At 44.1% G+C, this 22556-nt stretch overlaps 1 protein-coding gene across 7 annotated transcripts in view; it reads left to right on the top strand.

Moving 5' to 3' along the window:
- Positions 1–20479, top strand: part of FOXN1 (forkhead box N1) — an 80702-nt gene extending 60223 nt beyond the window's left edge. For 4 of the 7 annotated variants that reach the window (XM_075904435.1, XM_025188646.2, XM_075904434.1 and 1 more), the window contains 3 exons: positions 12767–12974; positions 13581–14111; positions 20168–20478. In XM_075904435.1, coding sequence (XP_075760550.1) covers positions 12767–12974; positions 13581–14111; positions 20168–20451 — 1023 coding nt within the window. In that variant the 3' untranslated portion in view covers positions 20452–20478. Of the gene's footprint in view, positions 1–12766; positions 12975–13580; positions 14112–20167 lie in introns of all 7 variants that reach the window. The other 3 variants (XM_075904430.1, XM_075904431.1, XM_075904433.1) reach the window with 2 other exon arrangements.
- Positions 20480–22556: the final 2077 nt, after the last annotated feature.

Raw genomic sequence — 22556 nt, 5'->3', positions numbered from 1 at the left:
GTGGATGAAGGTTTTTAAACAACTAACAAAATCATCCAAAGTGCAGAATTTGGTGGTGGTGGGGAATTTCAACTATCCAGGCATATCTTGGGAAACTAACACAGCAGAGCACAGATTATCCAATAAGTTCTTGGACTGCATTGAAGACAACATTTTATTTCAGAAGGTTGAAAAAGCTACTGTGGGGAAGCTGTTCTACATTAGATTTTAACAAATAGGGAGGAACTGGTTGAGAATTTGAAAGTGGAAGGCAGTTTGGGTGAAAATGATCATGAAATCATAGAGTTCATGATTCCAAAGAATGGTAGAAAGGAGAACAGCAAAATAGAGACAATGGATTTCAAGGTGGCAGATTTTGGTAAGCTCAGAGAGCAGGTAGGTAAGGTCCCATGGAAAGCAAGACTAAGGGAGAAAACAACAGAAGAGTGTTGGCAGTTTTTCAAAGAGATATTATTAAGGGCCCAAAAGCAAGCTATTCTGCTGCATAGGAAAGATAGAAAGTATGGCAAAAGACCACTTTGGGGCTTAACCAGGAGATCTTGCATGATCTAAAAAATCAAAATGGAGTAATAAAAAGTAGAAATTAGGATAAATTACAAAGGATGAATATAAGCAAACAATACAGGTATGCAGGGGCAAAATTAGAAAGGCAAAGGCATAAAACAAGTTCAAACTAGCTACAGATGAAGGGAAACAAGAACACTTTCTATAAATATACTAGAAGCAAGAGGAAGACTAAGGACAGGGTAGGCCAACTCCTCAGTGAGAAGGGAGAAAAATTAACAGAAAACTTGGAAATGGCAGAGATACTCAATGACTTCTTTGTTTCGGTCTTCACTGAGAAATCTGATGAAGGAATGCCTAACATAGTGAATACTAGTGGGAATGGGGTAGGTTTAGAAGACAAAATAAAAAAAGAACAAGTTAAAAATGACTTAGAAAAGTTAGGTATCTGCAAGTCACTAGAGCCTGATGAAATGTGTCCTAGAATACTCAAGGAGCTGATAGAGGAGGTATCTGAGCCTTTAGCTAGCATCTTTGAAAAATAATGGAAGACGGGAAAGATTCCAGAAGATTGGAAAAGGGCAAATATAGTGCCCACCTATAAAAACGGAAATAAGAACAACCCAGGAAACTACAGACCAGTCAGTTTAACTTCTGTGCCAGGAAAGATAATGGAGCAAGTAATTAAGGAATTCATCTGCAAACACCAGGAACATAATAAGGTGAAAAGTAACAGCCAGCATGGATTTGTAAAGAACAAATCATGTCAAACCAATCTGATAGCTTTCTCTGATAGGATAACAAGTCTTGTGGATAAGGGAGAAGTAGTGGACATAGTATATCTAGACTGTGGTAAGGCATTTGATATGGTCTCGCGTGATCTTCTTATCAATAAACTAGGCAAATACAACTTAGATGGGGCTACTATAAGGTGGGTGCATAACTGGCTAGATAATAACTACTCTCTGAGAATGGTTAACAGTTCACAATCGTGTTGGAAGGGCATAACAAGTGGGGTTCCACAAGGGTCTGGTTTGGGACCGGTTCTGTTCAATATCTTCATCAACGATTTAGATATTGGCATAGAGAGTATGCTTATTACGTTTGCAGATGATACCAAGCTGGGAGAGGTTGCAACTGCTTTGGAGGATAGGGTCATAATTCAAAATGATCTGGACAAACTGGATAAATGGTCTGAGGTTAACAGGATGAAGTATAATAAGGACAAATGCAAAGTGCTCCACTTAGGAAAGAACAATCAGCCCCACACATACAGAGTGGGAAGCAACTGTCTAGGAAGGAGTACTGCAGAAAGAGATCTAGGGGTCATAGAGTACCACAAGCTAACTATGAGTCAACAGTGTTACACTGTTGCAAAAAAAGCAAACATTGTTCTGGGATGCATTAACAGGAATGCTGTCAGCAAGACACGAGAAGTCATTCTTCCGCTCTACTATGTGCTGATTAGGCTTCAGTTGGATTATTGTGTCCACTTCTGGGCACCACATTTCAAGAAAGATGTGGAAAAATCGGAGAAGGTCCAGAGAAGAGCCACAAGAATGATTAAAGGTCTAAAGAACATGAGCTATGAGGGAAGACTAAAAGAATTGGGCTTGTTTAGTCTGGAAAGGAGAAGACTGAGAGGGGACATGATAGCAGTTTTCAGGTATCTAAAAGGGTGTCACAATGAGAAGGGAGAAAATTTGTTTTCCTTGGCCTCTAAGGATAGAGCAAGAAGCAATGGGCTTAAACTGCAGCAAGGGAGGTTTAGGTTGGATGTTACGAAAAACTTCCTAATTGTCAGGGTGGTTAAACATTGGAATAAGTTGCCTAGGGAGGTTGTGGAATCTCCATCTGTGGAGATATTTAAGAGCAGGTTAGACAGACATCTATCAGGGATGGTCTAGATTAGGGCTACTCAACACGCAGCCTGTGGGCCACATGCGGCCTGCACCCCATTTGTTTGCAGCCCACAGCACAGTTTTGGTTTACATGAGACTCAACACGTGGCCCCCGGGTGGGAGCCAAAACAAAAGAGGAGTCAATATAATGATCTTCTGTTGATATGAGTTTTAGTAGTTAAATTCCTGGACTGTCATTGCTCATTAAAAGTGCTGTGATGTGGGTGGAAATCGGTAAATATTGCATTTTATTAATATCAGCAGAACTGATCTAAATGGGGCCTGTGTATTGTGTAATCTTGCCTTAATCTTTGTATTCATGCCTTTCAGTGTGAAAGAAGCTATTTGCATATATTTGAATATATATTTGTATATATAGGCAACGAAACTCAAATTGTGGCCCGTGGCATGTGCCGTGAGGATCATTGTGGCCCCCGGGGCTTCCGAAGTTGAGTAGCCCTGGTCTAGATGGTACTGGGTCCTGCCATAAGGGCAGGGGTCTGGACTCAATGACTTCTTGAGGTCCCTTCCAGTTCTAAGTGTTCTATGATGCTTAATGGAAGGATTATATACAGATTTTAAATAACAAACAGAAAACAGTGCTGTATTAAAAACTAACAAACAAAAGCAAAACTTTTAGAGACTAAATGATAAGTGTTAATTAGTTCTAATAACCATGGTCCAGATCAATGATCAATTAAAGCTCTCTCAGTAAAGGATGCATCCCAGAGTTTCACTGTGTCTACCCCTCATCAAAATATGGAACAACACCCCTAAAACAACACTTTTTCACAGTTAGTATCAAGTAACAAAGACAAAACAAAACTTGACTGCTGGGATGATTAAATCTTCATCATGAAAAACTCTGGCCTGAAATGTAAGATAACTCCACTTCTTTTTTCAAACATCAGTCCTAAATAGAGAGTGATGAAAAGAAATCGAGTATGTAAAATTATACCTGTATGTAAAATCAGTGACAAATAGAAAGGTTTTTTCTTGTTTTGCGTTTCTAGTCCTATACAATTGCTTCTACAAGAGATATTTTAATTCTCCTCTCTCTGACTCTTTGTAAGTGTAGAATTTTCCCTCAGGGCATGGAGGGAACAATGTTATCTCACAGATCAGAGAGTGCTTGAATAAAAATGGAGGGGGGTGTTATTTTATTGAAGCAATTATATGTGTTGCTCAAGCTAAGAAACTCCCAATTTCAACAAGTGGCTTAAAAATAAAGGTTAAAAAAAAAAGAGAGAGAGAGACTGTAGTCAGATGTGCAAACTGTTTTGTTTCATCTGGAAGACTTCTGACTCAGCCTAATAGTTACACAATTTGCTAGCCACACAAAATTCACCCATGGTAACATGCTAAGTCCTATTTGATGTCTGTTGTGAAATTCAGATGAATTCCAAGTAATGTGTAGCTATTCCGCTATTATCTTGATTTTTTTCTAGATGTCCTGAAGTGAACTAATGATGAACCTTCTTTGTATAATTAGTTCTTTTAATTTTTTGTGAAATCACTATTGAATGATCCAGTCACTACACCTGTACAAAACTTGCTAGTTGGAAGTTGATGACTGTCCCATAAACTTCCTTTTCCATCACTGCTAACCACTGACATATTGTCCTTGTATCTATAAGGAAGAAATAACTATTGTCAGCCAAAATATCTACCTAAAGATGATTTCAAAAGCACTTCAAAATATTTTTTAAAAATGAAGGGTAAACTTATTTGTCAGCACTAGGTCTGGCCATGTGAAAAGTCATGGTTTTATTCAGGTCTCAGCCTTTTGATCTGACCTGCAGCCTTACTGTCTTGAGCTATGAACTTGCAAATCTCAAATGAGAGCTGATCAGTATTAGGACAGCAAATAAGAAACAGTTACCTACTTCTTATGACTCTTGTTTTTCGATATGTGTTGTTTGTGTCCATTCCATTTAGTGAGTGCATGTCGGGTGCATGACTGTCAGAAGGGTTTTCCTCCAGCATAGGAGAGGGCAATAATTTTTCACGGGAGGCCAATTCAGAAATGTTTAAAGTGGCCCCGGGACACCCCAGAAGGGGTGGGGACAAGATACTTCTGTGCTTTCCCACCCACAGATCCTTATTGGTCTGGGGGGGAGCACACAAAGTCTTTGCTCCCCCCGCCCCCCAGAGAGAACCGCCAGCTGTTCAGAACAGCTGGCGGTTCCCACTAGGTACCCATGCCCCTGGCAGTGGGAGGAGACTTTGTCCCCCAGGTCAGTCAGGATCTGGGGAGAGGGAGCACGTGAAGTCTCTCGCTCCCTGCCCCCTCCCTGCAAGGAAGTGCTGTGGTTAGAGTCAACAGCCAGCTCAGCAGCAGTTGGTGGTTGACTAAGTGCTGAGCCCCTCACAGGGTGGGAGGAGACCTCACTGCCCCCAGGCCAATCAGGACTTGGGGGCAGGGAGAACATACAAAGTCTCCTCTCACCCTGCCAGGAGCGTGCGGCATTATAAGCCCCATGCACTCCTAGCAGGGCATGAGGAGACTTTGTGCACTTCCCTCTGCCCCCAGGTCCTGATTGATCTGGGAGCGGGGGTAGTGGCAGGGCCTCCATGGGCCAGATCAACTTTCTAGGTGGGCCGGATCCAGCCCACGGAGGCCCTTCTGCCTACCCGCACTCTAGCGGTACCTTTTAGAGATCAGCTATGGAGCCCCCAAGAAGGGTACCTCTATGGTGATATATATGAATTCCTGCTGACTGCTCAGTTCCTTCTTGCCAGAATACAGAGAGGAGGTGGACAGGAATTGGAATGAACATGAGCAACACAATTATGAGAGATCAGTAACCCTTTTTTCCTTCTTCAAGTGCTTGCTCATGTCCATTCCAGTTAGGTGACTCCCAAGCTATACTCTTGGAAGAGGAGTGGTGTTCATCTGGTTACAGTTTACAGCACTGCCCTGCCAAACACTGTGTCATCCATCTCTGGGTTATTGAGAAATTACGTAATTCAAGGTAAAGGTATGACTGGAGGACCATGTGGCTGTCCTGCATAAATCCTGAATGGCACTTGAGCCAGGAAAGCAGCAGATGACATTTGAGGCATCGTCAAAGGTCATAGCTTATGTGTTAGGAGGAGATGGGAAGCCCTTTTGTCCTCTCTGTGACAGTGATGAAGATCTGTGGGGACTCCCGAAAGGGCTCTGTGCACTTGATATAGAAATCCAGGATGCATTTCATGTCCAAGGAATGAAGCCTGTGTCCTGATACTGGCATGCAGTTTAGGGAAAAAACACAAGTAGGAAAATTTCCTGATTTATGTAGAAGAGAGAGACTGTCTTAGGGAGAAGTGCAGAGTGCAAGTCTTGTATTTTATAGAGACTAGCTGCAACAATATAAGAGCGCAGATGTCTGCACTTTGAGTTTGGAGACCCTTCTAGCTGAGATGATGACCACAAGGGAAGCTATCTTCCAAGACAGGTAGAGCAAGGAATATGTCACCATGGGCTTAAGGGGGGCTAATAACCCTGGTGAGGACTACATTGTGGTCAAGGAAGAAGAGTCTGCCTCTCCTGAAGACCGACTCAAGAACTGCTTCCACTTGGTGAAGTAAGTTGCTTGACTAGAAGGACCTCCCAAACTGAGTCCAAGCATTGAAGTTCAGATTGGTTTAACCATGGTTTAATTCCATGTGAGGTGGAAGAATTCCAGGCTGAGATGTAACCGGCTGTGGTCTTGTGTGATGAGGTCTGGGAAGAGGGGAAGGGTTACAGGCATGTCCACTGATAGGTCCAGCATGGTGAATCATTGCTGGCAGGGCCACACCAGTACTATGAGGATCAATGAGGCCCTGTCCAGGCAGACACTGAGGAAGACGCTGGTGTATGTGAGGGAAGGGCAGAAATGCATAGTGCAGGTGACTTGCCTATGATAGTTGAAGTGAGTCTGCGATGAAACCTGGATTGTGGTTCATAAAAGAGAACTGCTGGTACTTTTTGTTACTCAGTGTTGCAAATAGGTCCAAGAGAGGAAAGAACCACCTTCGGAAGATGTACATATGGTCCTGGTGTCCATTACAGGGGAGAGGTAGTCATCCCTGCTACTGCTTCATTGGGTGAGAAGGAGGAAGACACGTGAGGAGAGATTGGGTCCTCTTGCCCTTCTGTTTCCCTGGTGATCAGTGGGGCAGTTTCAGGTTAATCGGCTTACAGGTGTCTTTCTTTGCACTGAGGGCAGGGCAACAACAGCTCCCGTTTCTGAGTTGGATTACTCCAGGTTTTCCTGTCAGGACACAACCCTCACTCTTGGATTCCTTGAGCCCAATGTGGCTGACGAGATCCAACAGCGTCCAGGGTCACCAAAGTCAATCTCATGCCCGGCCTCTGGGCCTGATGGTAGGTCCATGGGGCTCAGAAGGGCCACTATACCAGCCCCTGACACCATCGACAATGGTTGAGTTGCATTGCTTTGCAAGTGATGCCAGGATCTACAAGAGTACTGGCTCCACGTGGAGGTGTAGGTTTCCATCTCTGACTCTGAGGAGTATTCAGATGTGAACCAAGGCAGAGCAGAACCAGGTGGTGCCACTGATTGGTGAATAGGGAGCTGGCAAATCGGGAGCTGGCAAGGATGAGCAATGACCCATCAAGGTAGAGGAGAAGCAGATACAGGACTCTTGCGGGAAGTGTGTATTGTGTTTGGGGCTTTCTTGCTGTGTGTTGAGCTTGGGTTTGTGAGTGAGGATTGGTGTGTGGTGTTTTTTGTTTGTTTGTTTGTTTTTTCCCCTGTGTTTGTGAGTGAGGCTGCTTTTTTTTTTCCTTCATTCCCCTTTTCCCTCGCCCTCTCCTTCGTGGAGTGTGTGCTGTGAATGGCAGGTGGAAACTGTTGGCTTTTAATTAAAGTTTGAATTGTAGAAGCCTCTGCTGATTGGCTGAGCCTTGGTAGGGGGCAGGGCTTGATAAAGCAGTGAGCAAGCAACCAAGGAGCCTGTGAACATGTGAGTGCTAACAGGGTGTTTAGAGAAGGAGTTGAGAAGGGCAGGAGGTTCTCTTGCTTTTCTTTTAAAATCCTTTCTCCAGGACAGCAGGGATGGATGGTGATAGGTCTGCTGCTGTTACCTGTACAGCGTGTGCCATGTTTGTCTTCCTCCCGGAAGAAAGAACAGATTTCATCTGCATTAAGTGCAAGCTGGTCGCCATTTTGGAAGAAAAAATTAGAGGACTGGCGGCCCAAGTGTCGACCCTACGCTCGATCAGAGAGGATGAAGACTTCCTCGATAGAAGGCAGCGTTTAATCCTGCAAGCACGGCAGGCCGAAGAACCAGAGAGGGCAGTACGGGACCAGGAAGAGAATTGGCAGCATGTAACTTTTAGAAGGGGAAAAAGGCCAGCACGGGAATCCCCCGATGCTATAGAGGTAAGTAATCGCTTTCAGGCTCTCTTCACAGGCTCTGCAGTAGTGAATGCTTTGGATGAGACCTCACAAGGAAGAAACCGCAAGGGAACACCATCTACTGGAAGGCATGGGATGTGTAGTCCTAGGGATGGGTGTTCCATGACCACTACCCCCAAAAGAAGACAATGGGTGGTGGTAGTCGGGGACTCCTCTTAAGAAGGACTGAGCCATCCATCTGCTGTCTGGACCAGGAATCTCAAGAGGTGTGCTGCTTACTGGGAGCTCAAATTCAGGATGTGACTGAGAGGTTTACCACACTGATCAGACCTTCGGATCACTACCCCTTCCTGCTACTCCATGTGGGAACTAAGGATACAGCCAAGAATGACTTTGAGCGGGTTACTGCAAATTATGTAGCGCTGGGAAGAAGGATCCAAGAATTCAGAGTGCAAGTGGTGTTCTCGTCCATCCTCCCTGTTGAAGGGAAAAGACTGAGCAGGGATCGTCGAATTGAGGAAGTAAATGCGTGGTTGCGCAGGTGGTGTCGCAGAGAGGGCTTTGGTTTCTTTGACCATGGGACTCTGTTCCGGGCACAAGGATTGTTAGGAAGAGATGGGATCCACCTAACCAAGAGAGGAAGGAGCATCTTTGCGGGCAGGCTTGCAAACCTAGTGAGGAGGGCTTTAAACTAGGTTTGTGGGGGGATGGTGACCAAAACCCTGAGGGGAGTGGAAAAGTTGGATACCAGGAAGAAATGCAAAGAGGAACGAGCAAGAAAGGAGGACCCCTGATTTAAATGGAAAAGATAGGGCGATCAACTGGTTATCTGAGGCGTTTGTACACTAATGCAAGAAACCTGGGCAACAAACAGGGAGAACTGGAGGCCCTGGCCCAGTCCAAGAAATATGATTTAATTGGGATAACAGAGATTTGGGATGACTCGCATGACTGGAGCTCTGTCATGGAAGGGTATAGACTGTTCAGGAAGAACACGCAGGGGAGAAAAGGAGGCGGAGTTGCACTATACGTAAGAGAGCACTATGATTGCTCTGAACTCCAGAATAAAGAGGGAGAAAAACCTGTTGAGGGTCTGTGGGTTAAGTTTAGAGGTGCAAACAACAGCAGTGATGTTGTGGTTGGTGTCTACTACAAGCCACCAAATAAGGTGGATGAGGTAGATGAGGCTTTCTTTGGACAACCGAGAGAAGCTTCCAGATTGCAGGCCCTGGTTCTCGTGGGGGACTTTAATCACCCAGACATCTGTTGGGAAAACAATACGGCAGTACACAGGCAATCCAGGAAGTTTTTGGAGAATGTTGGGGATAACTTCTTGGTACAAGTGCTGAAGGATCCGACCAGGGGCCATGCACAGCTTGACCTTCTGCTCACAGACAGGGAGGAACTAATAAGGGAAGCGGAGGTGGGTGACAACCAGGGAAGCAGTGATCATGAGATGGTAGATTTCAGGATTCTGACCAAAGGAAGAAAAGAGAGTAGTAAAATACACACCTTGGACTTCAGAAAAGCAGATTTTGACTCCCTCAGAGATCTGATGGGCAGAATCCCCTGGGATGCTAACATGAAGGGGAAAGGAGTCCGGGACAGCTGGCAGTATTTTAAAGAAGCCTTATTGAAGGCACAGAAAGAAACCATCCCGATGCATAGCAAGAGAGGCAAACATGGTAGGAGCCCGGATTGGCTTACAGGGGAAATCCTTGGTGAACTTAAGCACAAAAAGGAAGCTTACAAAAAGTGGAAACTTGGACAAATGACCAGGGAGGGTTTAAATGTCTAGCTCGAGAATGCCGGGGGGTTATCAGGAAGGTGAAAGCGCAGTTGGAATTGCGACTGGCTAAGGATGTGAAGGATAACAAAAAACGTTTCTAAAGGCATGTTAACAAAAAGAAGATGATCAGAGAGCGTGTGGGGCCCCTACTGGATGAAGGAGGTAACCTAGTGACAGATGATGTGGGAAAGCTGAAGTACTCAATGCTTTCTTTGCCTCTGTATTCATGGACAAGGTCGGCTCCTGGATTAACGCGCTAAGTGACGCAAGATGGGATGAAGATGGACAGCCCCCGGTGGGTAAAGAACAGGTTAGGAACTATTTAGAAAAGCTAAACGTACACAGATCCATGGGTCCGGACTTAATGCATCCGAGGGTTCTGAGGGAGTTGGCAAATGTCATTGCGGAGCCTTTGGCCATTATCTTTGAAAAATCGTGGAGATCGGGAGAAATCCTGGATGACTGGAAAAAGGCAAATGTAGTGACCATCTTCAAAAAAGGGAAGAAGGACAATCCAGGGAACTATAGGCCGGTCAGTCTTCCCTCGGTTCCTGGAAAAATCATGGAAGGGATCTTTAAGGAATCTATTTTGAGGCACTTGGAAGAAAGGAAAGTGATTAGGAATAGTCAGCATGGATTCACAAAGGACAAGTCGTGCCTGACCAATCTGATTAGTTTCTATGATGAGGTAACTGGCTCTGTGGACATGGGGAAGTCAGTGCATGTGATATACCTTGACTTTAGCAAGGCTTTTGATATGGTCTCCCACAATATTCTAGCCAGCAAGTTAAGGGAATGTGGATTGGATAAATGGACAGTAAGATGAATAGAAAGCTGGCTAGAAGCCTCCTCTCCTGGCCAGAGTCAATGTTTGTGGGACTTGAAGGCCAGATTTGGTGTGTCCCAACACAGGATGCACCTCACCAATGTTCCATGCCAGCAAGTGGCCCTTGTCCACCGCCTTCTTCCTATGCAGCCCCGGCAATTTTGAACAGTGCCACTAGGTGGAGCTGGGCTTCAGGGCTGGAGAGCAGTGTCAATGCTCCTTACCAAAGTCCTCCTTCAGTGCAGAGGGCTCCTGCACTAATTCGGATGTGCTGTACACCGTGACTGCAGGTGCCAGCTCCGGATGAAGCACAGATTCTATTAGGAGTTTCCAGGGACAGTCTCTCTACTTCTTTGTTCTTGGCTTTAAGCCCTAGCAAGTCTTGCACCCATCCACCTGAGGACTCTCCCCTGTGGATCACCATGGGCATAGGTGTCAAGCCCTGGGACTGAGGGTCCCCAATCAGGGCAAAGAGAACCAGGGAAGATGCCCCAGCTCCGTACTAATCAACTAATTAACACTAATGAGTAATTATTTACAACTAGTTACAATAACTAATTGAAGAAAAACTTAAACACCTTATAGACTAATAAAACATGTGGATGATATCATGAGCTCTTGTGGGCACAGCCCACTTCTTCCAACGACAGGAGTGTTAGAAGTCCAAATCCAAGAATAAATAAGGGAAGGGGGGGGAGGGGAGAGAGAGAAGAAAAAAAGAGAAGAAAAAGGAGAGGAGGAAGACAAAAAAGAGAGAGTAGATAAACTTAAAAAACAACCAATGGTCTGGTAGCACTTTCTAGACTAACAAAACATGTAGATGGGATCATGAGCTCTTGTGGGCACAGCCCACTTCTTCAGATGACCGGAATTTTGAATTTAGGATGTGCAGACCCAAAATAAATAGGGGAGAAAGGAGGGGGGAAGGAAAAAAGGGGGGGCAGGACATTAATCTAACATTCAAGGAAGGTGCAAACAGGCCTTTGTCTCTGCAGATTCTTGCAGTTAGTCCCCTCCCTATCTATTGCAACCCTTTGATCCTTATCTGCTTCCTTTTAACTATCCAATCTTCAGGTGCTTACAGATTGCCAGCTCTGCCTTCTTGTTTTTCCCTTTGATATTCTCATACCCTCTGTTCCTTATTTCCGGCCCCCTCCTTTTTTCCTTCCTTCATTTCCCTTCTCCCCTATTCATTTTGGGTCTGCATATCCCCCCAATCTGCTCCCGGCCAGCCCTGCTTCCCACCAACTGGTTCCCTCCCTGATCTCCCCTGGCCAGCCCCACACCTCCCAACCCCCTTCCGGCCAGCCCTGCTTGCCACCAGCTGGTCCTCCCCCCCCACCCCTGATCTCCCCCCGACCTCCTTCCGGCCAGCCCCACTTCCCTCCCAGTTGGTCCCCCCCCCCATCTGAGATCAAGTGCGTCTGGTATTTTTTTGAAACCATCTGGTAACCCTATTTGTTGTTTTTTAAGTGTATCCTGTACAGACTAATTTGGCTAACCCCTGAAGCTAGTGAGTAGATAGTTCAAATAGTTATAAGAGGCTGATAAGAACCATGAGCACCTTTGCTGGTTGGTTGGTTAAGTCATTAAGATGTGAAAGAATATTGGAGCCAGCTGATATCCCAGTTCATACTGTTTGCACAAGAATAAAACTTGTGAATGAAGTCAAGTTCCAGCCCACCCCTGTGCTAGAGGAAAAGCCTTCCATTGGACATAAGCAAGCACTTGAAGAAGGAAAGGAAGTACTGAAGGTGCTACAGGAAGTGACAGTAGTGATTATGGGCCTAACTGAAATCCCACTGAAATCTATGGAGGTTTTTCCATTGATTTTAGTGATCTTTGGAACATCACTGTTCTCTATGAATCAGTACTCTGGTAAGTACCATTGAGCATCCCTCGAATGAGTAAAGGACGTTGTGCTCCTAAAAGTAAGGTCTTTTGAGAAAAGAGAGAGGTTCTGTTTCCCCTCTGGATATTATCATGTAACTACTCTTCCTAAAAATCAGCTTGAGAATGGGAATGAGTCGTCATAATTTCCTACTGTTGAAAAGTCTCTATCAGAAAAATGTTCCTGGTAGTGAGTTCTACACACCATTGTGGAACATATTCTTAATGGAAGTGATGAAAGAATCATTGTTGGGATCCTTAAAAACTGAACTGGTCAAAGAACAGGCAAATGCATGGCTGGAAACAACCTTGAGAAGAGCCCTTTGGCAAAAAAAAAAATAGATCTGAATTAAGTGCTTTTTCCAGCTCTAATTTCTTTGGGCAACCTCTCTTTCCTGCCACTTTAGCTCTTTCCCTTCATTAACAATACACAATGCTAGATAGTAGAGATATATTTGGGAATCTATCTTCAAGTTCACTTTTTAGTTTACATTTATTTTTCCAGACAGCACCAGATGGTTGGAAGAACTCTGTTCGCCATAACTTATCCTTGAACAAATGCTTTGAGAAAGTTGAAAACAAGTCAGGTGGCTCTTCTCGGAAAGGTTGTTTGTGGGCACTGAATCCAGCCAAAATTGATAAGATGCAGGAAGAGCTTCAGAAATGGAAGCGGAAAGATCCAGTTGCTGTGAGGAAAAGTATGGCAAAACCAGGTTAGTAATATGCTAGTGCATTAGTTCTCAGTGATCCACAGAATCCTTAGCATCAGGGAGTGTAAATATTTTGAGAATCAAGCAATAGAGGAGGATTTGAGTGCTGCGAAGGGACGCAATGCCTGTCCAAGGCTTCTTGCTTATTCAATGGTTGGCAGCACAAAAACGTATGATTAGGACTAGAGTAAGAGCTGTTTTTGCTGAGCAACTACCAAAGTTTTATAAAGCTAGAGATCAAAAGGCACCCTGGAGCTCAGAGGTGTATTCCCTATGATTTCAGTGAAAGATGTGTCTCCTTTGACATCTGTCTAATCTTTGATACAAAGGAGACAGAATTAAGCATTGAGGAATAAAACTTGGGGGTTTTTTTAGCATGCAGCTCTCCGATCCTTAAATTTAAAAAATATACTTTGTGAAATACTCACTTGCGATTGATGGGTACTCCTTAGGTCTGGATTTCCATACTAGGTACCAACTTCATTGCTGTTTTAAGGTCAGCATTTTCCTCACATATTAATTTTGGCAGACAACAAGCTTAATGTTGGACTGGCTTTAACAGCACTGCATCAAAATATATTTTGATTTTTTTCTGTTTTTGCCTTTCAGAAGAACTTGACACACTGATAGGAGAAAAGGCTGAAAAACTAAGATCTTCAGCTATGTCCTGCAATCCAACTGGTGTGGCAAGTTCAACAGTTTCCAGACAGATGTCAGTCCAGCAACATTCTCTGTGTGAGCCAACCCTGTCATCCAGTATCCCACAGCTTTTACATACTATTCACACAACAGGACCTCTGTGTGCCAAGAACCCACTGCCAAGTTTCCTTGGGGGGCACCAAACTCCATGTTTTACATCACCCCAGGCTTTCCCTCAGATCTCGCCTACCTTAATGCAACAATCACCCGATATCCCTCACAGCATCTTCCCTTCTGCAAACGCTCAAAGTGAACTGAGAGCACAACCTAGCACCACACAAGACTCACCCCTGCCAGCACAGACCCCTCCCATAGGCAGTATGAAGATGCTAACAGAGCACTCCACAGCCAGGACAATGCAGGACACACTCATGCAAGAAGCAGACATGAGCAATGATATCGATGCTCTTAACCCTTCCTTGATTGACTTTGATCTCCAAGGTAGGTGCCTGATACTCCACCAAATGTTTATTTGTTATCTGTACTCTGATCATATCAAGATCTAACCACAGAATAAATCTCCTTTTCCAAGGTACCTTGCACACCTGAAAAAATAATTATTAGAAAACTACCATTAGTTCCTTTCTTGAGCTATTTCTTCATTCCACAGAGAAGAGCCGTTCATGTGAATTCATTATCTCCTGGGCTACGTCTACACTGGCACCTTTTTCCGGAAATGCTTAAAACGGAATATTTTTCCGTTATAAGTATTTCCGGAAAAAGAGCGTCTACATTGGCAGGATGCTTTTCCGGAAAAGCCCTTTTTCCAGAAAAGCGTCTGTGGCCAATGTAGACGTGCTTTTCCGGAAAAAAGCCCCGATCGTCATGTACTGGGCTGTCTACACTGGCCCTTTTCCGGAACAGTTTTTCCGGAAAAAGACTTTTGCCCGAACGGGAGCAGTATAGTTTTTCCAGAAAAACACTGACAATTTTACAGAAGATCATCATTGCTTTTCTGGAAAAGCAAGCGGCCAGTGTAGACAGCTGGCAAGTTATTCTGGAAAAGCGGCTGCTTTTCCGGAATAAGTGGCCCAGTGTAGATACAGCCATGCAGTATAGAATGTAATATTGCTTAGAGAGAATGTTACCTAGAGAAGACATAATGTAGAAACTGTTTAATCCCAACAGAATCTGCTGTTACTAAATTCTGCAGTCCAATAAGTGAAATGTAGCCCTTGATTTTAACACACATTTCCTAAGTAAAAAGTTTCCTAGATTAGATGAATGTCTGATACAACAGCATGTGAAAACAAGGAAATGTGTGTTTGTTTGAATGTACTGTACATATTTTTGGTTGTATTCACTGCTATTGTTACAATCCTCTTCTAGTTTTTTTGCAAAAAAACCAAACCAAACCCTACTTGCTCCTTATGTATTTTACCTCAGATATTTGGGTAATCATTTCTATGATCACCCTGTGTTTGGTAAAATTCTCTGAAAGGACTGTGTATTGCAGACATGAAAGCTCCTGTTCTCAGACAAACAAATATTCCTGTCACTATGTATCATGCTCAAGGCCCACATCACCCTTCCACTGCAAAACTAAGCTTCAGTAGAAGTGTCAAAATTAAGTGAAAAATCTCTGGATTAGAGGATGCAATGCCCCTGCTAGAATGTTCCACAGGATGGGGAGGGGAGACAGGAGCCCGCCAAACAGCCTCATGGAAATATAAGAAAGTACAACAGTGGAAACTGAAGAGGCACAGTGCAGGCTTGTGGATACTATAGAGTCGAGTATACAAAATAGTTATGGCAAAATACTCTTCCAGCTCCCTTGTCAAGATCTAACGCAACAGGGAATAATAGCATCAAAAATTGATAGACCATCTCCAAATGGTCAAAAGACTCTGTAGCATATACATTTTCCCATTAGTTACTGATGATTAACAAGTGGATTTTTAAGTGCACCATTCTACACATTTCCAAAAACAAAATTCAATAGTCTATTCCTCAATCTAGGCTCCTCACCCTTTCTAAATACCTTAGGGTATGTCTACACTACCCTGCTAGTTCGAACTAGCGGGGTAATGTAGGCATTCCGCACTTGCAAATGAAGTCTGGGATTTGAATTTCCCGGGCTTCATTTGCATAAGCCGGGCGCCGCAATTTTTAAATCCCGGCTGGTTCGAACCCCGTGCCGCGCGGCTACACGCGGCACGAACTAGGTAGTTCGGACTAGGCTTCCTAGTTCGAACTACCGTTACTCCTCGTGGAATGAGGAGTAACGGTAGTACAAATTAGCAAGCCTAGTCTGAACTATCTAGTTCGTGCCGCGTGTAGCCGCGCAGCACGGGGTTCGAACCAGCCGGGATTTAAAAATTGCGGCGCCCGGCTTATGCAAATGAAGCCCGGGAAATTCAAATCCCAGACTTCATTTGCAAGTGCGGTATGCCTACATTACCCCGCTAGTTCGAACTAGCGGGGTAGTGTAGACATACCCTTATTTGTGTTCCTAGCACTCTGTACCTTTGACTCCCTGAGCATAATGCCACCAAGCCCTAGTCCTGCTGTTACAGTTTTCTCAGCCATTCCATCTTAAATTAATTCTCTTTGTTTATTCTATCACTTTTTATATTCTACAAAATTGTATCTGGTCTGGGTTTGGTGTTCACTAACAAATCTTCTTATAAATATTTCTGAAAGTTTGTTTGTTTGTTTGTCCTGAAAGGTCTCCGAAACGGTAAGAACTAGCAATACCAAATTTTGCACGGATACTACTGATTTCTTAACTTCAATAACTGGATTGGTTATATCTTGAAATCTGTTCCCCCGGCTCCCCCAGAGCTCCAATTGGGCCCACTGATAATCAGCTTTTAGTAGCGCCTGATCATAGAAACACAACATTTTGCATGGATACTCCTGATTTCCTAATTTCAATCACTGGATTGGTTACATCTCAAAATCAGTTCCCCCAGAGCCCCAATTGGGCCCCCAGAGCCCCAATTGGGCCACTAATTAGCTTTTAGTAGTGCCTGATCATAGGCATTTGCTGGACTCTTCTGTTAAACGTGTCACAAACTGCAACTACAAGATCTTTTCCCTATGATAACAGAAAAAGTACTAGCTATGTTAATTTCTTAAAGTAATATATAAGAGAAAAGTAGTTCCAATAAAATATACTATGTTAATGTCATTGACATAGTTCATTCATCACACCTTTTACTATATTTTCCCCGGGTGACACCAGGTATTTCTGCTAGTAAGTAATAAATAGGATTTAAATTGTCAAACATCTCAAATGTGAAGCAAATTCTATCTTCATTTGCATGGAGTGTATCAAACTTCTTCTAGAAATAGGGCTAAATTATAATTCACATTATTGTGCATAAACTGTGGCTACACATTTCGGGAGATAAGTTCCTCATATCCCCAGAAAGTCTCCACAAAAAGTGAGTAGAGAACATGCCCCTTATGCAGTAGTTAAACTTTGAGTCAGTGTCACCTTTGCATTCTGCATCATTCCATGAGAAATGTCAGTGTATACTTTCAGCACAGAGTACTATTTGACAGTCTCAGAGGGGCAGCCGTGTTAATCTGTAACCAAAAAAACTTAAAGAAACAACGAATGGTGCTGCAGCACCTTAGAGAGTAACAAAAAATATAGATAGTATCATGAGCTTTCGTGGGCACAACCCACTTCTTCAGATCATCTGGAAAAGTGGGTTATGCCCATGAAAGTTCATGATACTATCTATATTTTTTGTTCTAAGGCTACGTCTAGCCTGGCATGATTTTCTGCAAATGCTTTGAACGGAAAAGTTTTTCCGTTAAAAGCATTTGCGGAAAAGAGCGTCTAAATTGGCACGGACGCTTTTCCGCAAAAGCACTTTTTGCGGAAAAGTGTCCGTGCCAATCTAGATGCGGTTTTGCGCAAGAAAGCCCCGATTGCCATTTTCGCAGTCGGGGCTTTCTTACACAAAACAATACCGCATTGTCTACACTGGCCCTCTCGTGCAAATGCTTTTGCGCAAGAGGGCTTTTGCCCGAATGGGAGCAGCATAGCATTTCCGTAAGAACACTGACAATCTTACATGAGATCGTCAGTGTCCTTGCAGAAATTCAAGCGGCCAGTGAAGACAGCTTGCCAGTCTAGATGCAGCCTAAGGGTACATCTAGACAGCGGGGCTATTTTGGGATACCAGAGATATCCCAAAATAGCTACCGTACATCTTTTAAACATGCCCCTTATTTCAAAATATTTTTCGAAATAATGAGCACACTATTTCAGCATCCCTGTAACTCTCTTTCCACAAGGGTTAAGGGATATGTTGAAATAGCATGTTATTTTGACATTTGGTGCTGTGCGGATGTGCTAAATTTAGAAATAAGCCATTTTGAAATACAATTGAAATAAGATATGCAATTTGCTTTTTTAGTACTATCTGATGTTTACTTCTTTGACCTTTTCTACATGCAATGACTTTGATTTGACATCACAATTGAGGTAACTTCATGTGCAAATTAAGCACATAATTGTGCATTGACATTATTTGAAAATCTGTCTATTTTAGTTTTGTCTACACTTTGAGCTGAGGGCATGATTCCCTCCGGAGATAAGCCCATGCTAGCACTTCCCATCATGCATGAGGCTGCAGCTACACTCTATTTTCAGGGACTGTTTACACAGAAGAGGCTGAAGTGGTGCAGCTGCACTTCGGTAGCATGTCAGTAACACTGCTACCTGAGCCAATGAGAGGTATAAGTAATTCACCTCCCCAGGAGGCAGTAGCTATGCCATTAGGCGAATCCCTCCCATTGACATAACACTGTCAACAAGCCAGTATAACAACCTCACTCCAGCAGTACCCCTAGGCTGCGTCTAGACTGGCATGATTTTGCGTAAATATTTTGAACGGAAAAGTTTTTCCGTTAAAAGTATTTGTGCAAGAGAGAGTCTATACTGGCCTGTGCCTTTGCGTAAAAGATGTGCTTTTGTGCAAAAGCCTCCATGCCAGTGTAGATGCTCTCTTGCGCAAGAATGCTCCAATGGCCATTTTAGCCATCCAGCTTTCTTGCGCAAGAAATTAACCTGGCTGTCTACACTGGCCCTCTTGTGCAAGAATACCTGCACCAGAGGGCTTATCCCTGAGCGGGAGCGTCGGAGTATTTGCGCAAGAACCACTGATTTTGTATATTACAAAGTCAGTGTTCTTGCGCAAATACTTGCGGCCAGTGTAGACAGGCAGCAAGATTTTGTGCAAAATCATGCCAGTTTAGATGCAGCCTTAGAGTAGGGATGTGAATGGGCAATTGGTAAGTATCACCTCTAGCCCCACCCTGAGTGACAACTGCTAGCATGGATCAAGCCTCAGTTCCATCAGAACTAATGTACGTCTCCTCAAGCTACGAACCACACTTCCCATCTAAATGTGTAGACAAACTCAAAGCATCATCATTGGTTGTAAGAATAAACAGCCTGTTGAGAAGAATGTGAGGTGGTTTGTTCCTTTCAAAGTAGCTTCTTTCTGTTGATAATTCATCAAGTCATATTTTCAAAGTATGTTCCTGACAATATGAACAGCAGAATAGCCAGATTGGGTCAGACCAAAGATCCCTCTAGCCCAGTGTCCTGTCTGCCCACAGTGGCCAATGCCAGATGCCCCAGAGGGAATAAACAGAACAGAGAATCATCAAGGGTATGTCTAGACTACATCCCAAGAAAGGGATGTAAATTAGGCACGTCGATATTGCAAATTAAGCCGGGATTTGAATTTCCCGTGCTTCATTTGCATAATGGAGGCTGCCACTTTTTTTCGAAATGGGACCTTTTCGAAAAAAATCAGCAGTTTAGACATGGATCTTTTGAAAATAAAACCCTTTTTCGAAAGATCCTGCACTCCTCAAAAAATGAGGTTTTATTTTCGAAAGATCCTCGTCTAAACTGCAGTTTTAGTTTTGTTTTTCAAAAAAGCCCTGTTTCCAAAAAAAGTGGCGGACGCCATTATGCAAATGAAGCACGGGAAATTCAAATCCCGGCTTCATTTGCAATTTTGAAGTGCCTGATTTACATCCCTCTGTCAAAAGCGGGATGTAGTGTAGACATACCTCAAGTGATCCCTCACCTCTCACCCATTCCCAGCCTTGGACAAATAGAGGCTAAGGATACCATTCCTGCCCTTCCTGGCTGATCGATATATCCTCCATGAATTTAGCTAGCTCTTTTTTGAACCCCATAGAAGTCTTGGTTTTCACAACATCCTTTGGCAAGGAGTTCCACAGGTTGACTGTGCTGCGTGGAAAAAAATATGGTTAGATACCTGTTTTAAATGAAAGTATACATTCTGTCAAAGCTGAATTTGTTGGCTGAGAATATAAACCAGTTCTTGCTCTCTGTTTTGTTGTTCAAGTGATTGCTGTAGACATGATGCACATAGAGTACACTGACTAGTATCTCTTACATAAAATAAACACACACACACACACACACACACACACACACACACACACACACGAGCTGAAGACTACATCAATGTGTTGGTCTTGTTTTTTTGTTATAGGAAATCTTTGGGAAGAGCTGAAAGATGACAGCCTGGCAGTGGATCCCTTGGTTCTCATTTCAACATCCCCAATCTCCTCTCAGTGCTTCCCTTCTCACTGTCAGATGGATAGTAGCAGCAGCAGCAGCAGCAGCAGCAGCAACCTCACCATCCAGAATAGCGCTCCACAGAACAGCTTACCTGATCTACAACTCACGACTCTTTACTCTGCCTTTATGGAACTGGATACGGTGTCCACAGCCTACTTGAATAATTCTGGATCCAAGCCTATAGCACTGGTGTGAACTCCAAACCAACAGAGTTATGTTACTTTTGTCCCAATGCAATTTCAAGTCATCACATTGTTTTACTTACTTTCACACCTTCAAGTAAAATAAATCAGAATTGTGTCCATTTGATTGAGAACTATCTTTCCCCATCATAACTGGTCTGCAGGAAATTCAAGACTACTCTAATACTACAGTTAGTATTTGTTTAATGTAGAAAAATAGATGGCTCACTAGTTTAAAACAAAGTGATGCTGACCAATACAGCTATTAATAGCTCAGTCAAGCCATCCATCTTTTGTGTCTTCATGAAACAACTTAGGGTATGTCTATACTTGCCCCTTAGTTTGAACTAGAGAGGCAAATGAACCATACCAAACTTGCAAATCAAGCGCGGGATTTAAATATCCCACGCTTAATTAGCATAATTGCGTCCGGTCGCCATTTTAAAATGCTGGTCACTGGATTTAACTTGCTGTATGTAGATACAGTAGTTCGATCGGAATGAGGAGTAACAGTTAATTCGAGGGAAGGGTTTTAAATCAGACTACCGTGTCTACATGCGGCAAGTTAAATCAGGTGACCGGCATTTTAAAATGGCGACCGGCCGCGATTATGCTAATCAATTGCAGGATATTTAAATCCCACACTTGATTTGCAACTTCGGTATGCTTTGTTTGCCTTCCTAGTTTGAACTAGGGGGCAAATGTAGACATACCCTTAGCACCTGGAGAAAAGAAACAACTGTTACATATTTTTATGAAAGGTATTTGTAATTTAACGTGCATGTCACAGGCATACGGAAATAAAATTTTTCTCCAAACATTTTTCTGAAGTTAGTGATGTCCACACCTTCTGCTGTAGACCACTACAGAAAATGCACGTTAAAAACATTTACACAGCCTCATCAAAAGAAAGTCTGGGGTGTAGATGAAAGATACACATACACTGCAAACTATGCACCAATTATGAGATGATTAGCATTCTGACAAAATAAAATAAGGGGGCAAGGGATGGAAGGGAGGGTGGAGGTAGAGAGGGAAGGAGACACGGTGATGCTGGGAGAGGAAAGGGGAGAGACAATGCAGGAGGAAGAGGAGAGGGGAGGGGTGGATGCCGGGAGAAGAGGGGTTGAAAGGAGGGATGGGCATGAGGAAGGCAGGGGATGGAGCAAGTCATGTGAGGGCAGAGAGGGGCATGAGGAGAGCTGGAGCAGAGGATGGTGAGGGAGAAAGAGGGCAAGGAGGGCAGGGGCAGTCAGGGAAGGAGCAGGTGCCAGGGGATTGTGGGAGTGAAGCAGAAGGGCAGACACGTGGAGTGGTGGGATGGGCACCAGAGGAGAGAGGCAGAGCAGGTAAGCAGAGGGGTTGCTAGGAGAGGGGATGGTGAGAGGTAGCTACAGATGATGAGAGTGGGACTAGAGGAGGGGTGAGCACAGGGGAAGAGAAGGGTGGGTGCAGGGGTGAAGGAGGATGGGGAGAGGAGCAGGTCCCCAAAGGGCTGAGGGAAGTGAGAATGGCAGGAACCAGGAGATCAGACGAGGGTGAGGGCTGGGAGGCAGCAGGCACCAGGGGAGCAGATGGGGCAAGGGGAGGGTGGGAGACATGGCAGCAGAGGGAAAAGGGAGAGGTTTATAAGATACTTATTAATAACTTGGGGCAAACGCACATGAACTCAGTGCTGGTGCACAAGACAAAGCACTCCGCTCCTGAGTGGCAAGTCTCCGAGGGAACACTGGTAGAAAGGGCTCACGCGTTTCTGGCTCCCAGGCAGCGAGACTTTTAAATAGAAGCATTTGAGGGGCTGTAGTGTCTCCGGCTCCCAGGCAACGCGCTAGCAGTGAAGCCAGGAGCAGCAAGTCCCTTAAAGAGCAGGAATTGAAACGGCTTGCAGCTCCCATCCCTCACTAACGGGATGCCTGGGAGCTGCAGGGGAGGCGCAAGCCTTTTCCTACTATTTAAAGGCCCTGCCCCTTCTGCCCAAGGCCCTGCCTATTCCGGGGTGGCCCGCAACCACTTTAAAATTTTTTGAAGTGGCCCCCATTGAAAAGTGAATGCCCACCCCTGATTCAAGCACATGTGTAATTTCACTAATGCAAGTAGTTCTGTGACTTCAATGGTGTG

The sequence above is a fragment of the Pelodiscus sinensis genome, chromosome 21 (genome assembly GCF_049634645.1).
Source record: "Pelodiscus sinensis isolate JC-2024 chromosome 21, ASM4963464v1, whole genome shotgun sequence".
Taxonomy (NCBI): Eukaryota; Metazoa; Chordata; order Testudines; family Trionychidae; genus Pelodiscus; species Pelodiscus sinensis.
Note: the sequence above shows the minus strand (reverse complement) of the source record. Positions and strands in the feature narration are given on the sequence as shown.